The sequence below is a fragment of the Clarias gariepinus genome, chromosome 4 (assembly GCF_024256425.1).
Source record: "Clarias gariepinus isolate MV-2021 ecotype Netherlands chromosome 4, CGAR_prim_01v2, whole genome shotgun sequence".
Classification (NCBI taxonomy): Eukaryota; Metazoa; Chordata; class Actinopteri; order Siluriformes; family Clariidae; genus Clarias; species Clarias gariepinus.
This window is the reverse complement of record NC_071103.1, coordinates 3347379-3351826: the sequence shown is the minus strand read 5'-3', so window position 1 is coordinate 3351826 and position 4448 is coordinate 3347379. Positions and strand designations below refer to the sequence as shown.

At 44.2% G+C, this 4448-nt stretch overlaps 1 protein-coding gene across 1 annotated transcript; it reads left to right on the top strand.

Moving 5' to 3' along the window:
• Positions 1-587: 587 nt before the first annotated feature.
• On the top strand, positions 588-3486 carry snai2 (snail family zinc finger 2). The gene is made up of 3 exons (XM_053493695.1): positions 588-836; positions 1757-2263; positions 2585-3486. The coding sequence occupies exons 1-3, from the start codon at positions 758-760 to the stop codon at positions 2764-2766; spliced, it is 768 nt and encodes a 255-aa protein (XP_053349670.1). The 5' UTR covers positions 588-757; the 3' UTR covers positions 2767-3486.
• Positions 3487-4448: the final 962 nt, after the last annotated feature.

The window sequence follows — 4448 nt, the reverse complement described above, 5'->3', positions numbered from 1 at the left end:
AAATATAGAAATTTACAAAATGATACATCCTAATGTGCAACATTATAAAATATAACAATGTGCAAAATAATAAAATATGATAATGTTAAAATATAACAATGTGCCAAATAATAAAATATGATAATGTTAAAATATAACAATGTGCCAAATTGTATATAATGTTCAAAATGTTACATAATAATGTTACAATATGTAAGGGTATAAAAGGGATCGAACTGAATACAGAAATTATACAAAGTTTTTGTGCTTTAAATTTAATACTGAAAAAACTTTCATCATTTTTTTCATAGATGTGTATTAATGATAAACACGTACGCACGCACTTGTTTTAATCGCTTTTTGAAAAAGAAAAAAAAAAACACCTGTCGCATTCTGCGCTAAATCGGTAAACCCCTCCCACCTAAATAACCCGCCAATAGGAGGGCACGAGAGCCATTATGTAAATAACTTCCCGAGTCGAGCTCCGCCTCCCGCCCCTGATTGGACACAGCCGGGAGTTGAGGTTATGTAAATGAGCGCGAGCCCCGCCCCCTGCACCTGATAGCGGAGTATTTGATGGCGGTGTCGCGGCTCCGCGGGAGTTTCTGTCTGTGTGTGTCGGCGCGGGATGGCTGCGTGTCTGAGGATTTAACCTGCTCAGGGGGGGATTCGGATTATTATTATCATTATTGTCATTATTATTATTATTATTTCTTTTTTTCCCTGTTACTTTTGCTTTCTTGTCGCGGGGAAGAAAAAAACCCACCCAGCTCCAAAGATGCCGCGCTCGTTTCTGGTCAAAAAGCATTTCAACTCCGCCAAGAAGCCGAACTACAGCGAGCTGGACTGTCCCACAGGTAACGCCGAGAAAGCCGTCACGTGATCTGTGACATGACCGCTTTTAGGGTTCGTCTTTACAGTCAGGCAGGTTTTAAAGGGTCCGTATGGAACCTTAAACAGAGTGACATCATAAAAAAGGCTCACTTGTGCAGACTGTGAGAATGAGCTTTAAGGCGGGTGAAAGGCGTGAGATAGTAAAGCTCAGTGGTTTAGGTTTTTTTGTTGTAATAAACATGAACAGGTCTCAGGGTTGTGCAGTTTGACGAAGAACTCAACTTAAACCGACTGACCCAACATGACTGACTGACTGACTGACTGGAAAAAAAAAAAAACAGGTCACACAGGCAAAAAATATACAGGATGACATGATTTTATGGTTGTTTTTTTTTTTTTTTGTTTGTTTGTTTGTTTGTTTGTGTGACTGAGTAATAGTGATAATATGCCCATTTTGAGAGATCTACATTTTTATGATGTCATTCCCATATTCCGGTAGTTTTAACATTTACACGTTATAAAAGTAAAGCTAACTTTTTTTTTGTTGTTGTTCCACCTGACATATGGAACAAACCCAAATACACAGTTTGACATCTGAAGCCGCCGCGTTAACACACGCCAGCAAGGCTTCCATTTAAAATCGCTCTTTTCTGTCTGTGTTGCGGACACATAGCTGTGCCACATATCTGAGATACTTCAAAGGTCCCACTTTAGTGACAAGGAAAGGTTCCCTTTTTATTTCTACTTCAACTCCTTGATGGGAAGTTAAGACCACTTGGTTATCCCTGAAACCATTAAAGAGCGTAGTTTTAAATACTTGTGTATTCCGGTTCTGCTTTGATTTCACGTCCGACAGGTGTTCAGCAATATAAGTCATCTTGTTCGACGTTCTTTTGTTGACACACACACGTGTTTGTTTGTTTTGTTTCTTTGCGGTTTGCAGCGTACGTGTCTCCGCAGTTCTTTAAAAGCCTGGTGATACCCGTGATCCCTCAGCCCGAGGTGCTGAGCCCGGTGATGTACAGCCCGATCACCATGTGGACGGCGAGCGACTCTCCGCCGTCGCCGCTTCCCACCGACCTGTCGCCGGTGTCGGGATACCCCTCGCCCAAAGAGATCCCCAGGAGCGACGAGGACGAGCATGAGCACGAGCAGCCGGCCTCCATCACCACCAGCAACGGCGGCGGCTCGGACGTGGCGGAGAAATTCCGCTGTGCCCTGTGTCACAAGTCGTACTCCACGTACGCGGGCCTGCTCAAGCACAAGCAGCTACACTGTGACGCGCACGCGCGCAAGGCCTTCAGCTGCAAGTACTGCGAGAAGGAGTACGTGAGCCTCGGGGCGCTCAAAATGCACATACGGACACACACGCTGCCGTGCGTCTGCAAGCTATGCGGGAAGGCGTTCTCACGCCCGTGGCTGCTACAGGGACACATCCGCACTCACACAGGTGAGCAGACCACTCCAGCTTTCAGCTAGGAAGTACACGTGCAACGTCTATGCAGCATGTACAGATTTAAAATGGTTAAATAAGCAAGACACATACAGTTAAAAATTTGGTGATTAGGTAGACGTTTTAAAGTGCATAAAAGGTAAACAGATTAGACCAGACGTTATTTTGTGCATTTTAATTTAAATTTTCGAGCCTGGACACTGCCAGCTTTATTGCGTGCAGCACAACAGTAATTAGTTTGCGCCACTTTTTTTACTTTTCCAACTTTCAGACAACTCTTCTGACTGTGTGTGTGTGTGTGTGTTTGGCTTGTTTCAGGCGAGAAGCCGTTCTCGTGCTCTCACTGCAGCCGCGCGTTTGCCGACAGATCCAACCTCAGGGCCCACCTGCAGACGCACTCGGACGTGAAGAAGTACCAGTGCAAGAACTGCTCGAAAACCTTCTCCAGAATGTCTCTCCTGCACAAGCACGAGGAGTCGGGGTGCTGCGTCGCTCACTGACCCGACCCCTGCCGACCCCATCAAATTCCCCTTCCTTTCCTTAAAATAAAACTGTTAAAAAAAAGAAAGAAAGAATTAAAAATCCAGTGCCTTTAAAACTATGCAATATTTGTGCATCTGCGCACACAGTATTCTCGATTCCAGGGGCGTGTCTAAGTGTTTTTTTTTTTTTTTTTCTGTTGTTTTTTTTTTTTTTTTAAATCATGCGCTCCGTCATGTGCTTCCTAATTGTAAACAGTATTCTCACTGTTTTGTTCGATTCCTCTATGTTGGCCTATTTTATTCCTTCTGTGTGTACTGTAAGACAAAAGTTTACTGCGGAACAACAGGAGGCCCGCTCGTATTTGAGCGATAGCCCGAGCCGGCTGTTATCCGTTATTGGATATTGACTGTCTGAGCTGTTCTGTTTTAATAGCAGGTGTAATTAAAAGGACAGACCAAAGGACTCCAGGACCAAAAGCCATCGCCGTCGAGGGAACAAGTGCAAAGTATTTAAACCGTCACTCGAACGTGACGCGGTCGCAGCTTTCCTCAGAGCTTTATAACCCCTTATTTTTATACATATTTGAATGTATTTGGACGTGTGACTGAAACGATTGTATAGTGTGTGTATTTGTCTGCATTTAAGTGAAATGAGTGAATGATTTTGGTTTTTTGTATGTCCTTTTTTATACACTTTATAAATAAAAAAGAAAAGCTTCTTGATATTTTTTAAATCAACCTTCATCTGTGGTCACTAATGAATCCTGAAATTGGTGCGATGTGTTAATTGGTATACGTGTGTGTGTGTGTGTGTGTGACTGCGTGAGAGTCTTGTACTAACACGCAGCTTAATGTAGGTGTTCTGGAGCACCACAAAAAAAAAAAAGGTGCCCTGCTGCCCTGCAGCCATGTCTAACCTCTAGAAAATTACAGGCGGTGTTTTATAACGTGGCGTCACAATGCTAGTGCTTGTGTGCTTGTTGCTACAGCAGTCATTTGACTCACTTAAGCGTTCACCTGATTCATAAGGTGGAGATGTTCCACTCATTTTTCCAGTGACTAAGTGGGGGGGTGGGGGGGAGGAAAAGTTCCAATCGATGCCTGGAGGTGTTCAGACAAATCAATGAAATGATTCAATTCAATTTAATCTCCTAGCAGATTGATAAGGAACCCAGATAACACGTTTACAGATGCATGTTTTGGAAAAGCGCAGCCCGCTGCTCCAGCCCTGCTCTTTCTGAACCTGTTCGAGTCCCAAAAAAATGTCACACTTCCTCCCTATGTAGCTCTCACTTCCCTGCCATTTGCTCTCAACTCCCCTGGCTTGGTTGTTTTTTTTGTTTGTTTTGTTTTTTTCCCCTCTTCGCCCATCAGGACATCCTGTGTGGAGTGAAAACCCAGATGATTCGATTAATAGCATGTGCTCTCGGTCGTAAAGTCGGATCTCATGACTTCATTTGAATGGCGCCTTTCAGGGAGAGAGAGCCGCTGGCTGGTGCGCGGCTACGGGTTGCGTCCCTGCGCTTGTATCCGAACGCTCGGAAGACCGTGAATGAGTATTTTGACTGCGCCGCTATGAATGAACACTTGTCCCGTCGCCCTCTAGGGTGTGAACGTTTAAAGAGACCTATATTCACAGGGGTATGACTCACGGCCAAGCTATTCCAAGTGATGAAACTTTTAAGAAGATAGCGCCGTGG

Bases quoted from the DNA above. Each gene is read 5' to 3' on its own strand.
- snai2 (XM_053493695.1), top strand. From the start codon at position 758: ATGCCGCGCTCGTTTCTGGTCAAAAAGCATTTCAACTCCGCCAAGAAG. The intron at 837-1,756 runs GTAACGCCGAGA...TGCGGTTTGCAG, and splicing joins CGAGCTGGACTGTCCCACAG to CGTACGTGTCTCCGCAGTTC. The intron at 2,264-2,584 runs GTGAGCAGACCA...GGCTTGTTTCAG, and splicing joins ACACATCCGCACTCACACAG to GCGAGAAGCCGTTCTCGTGC.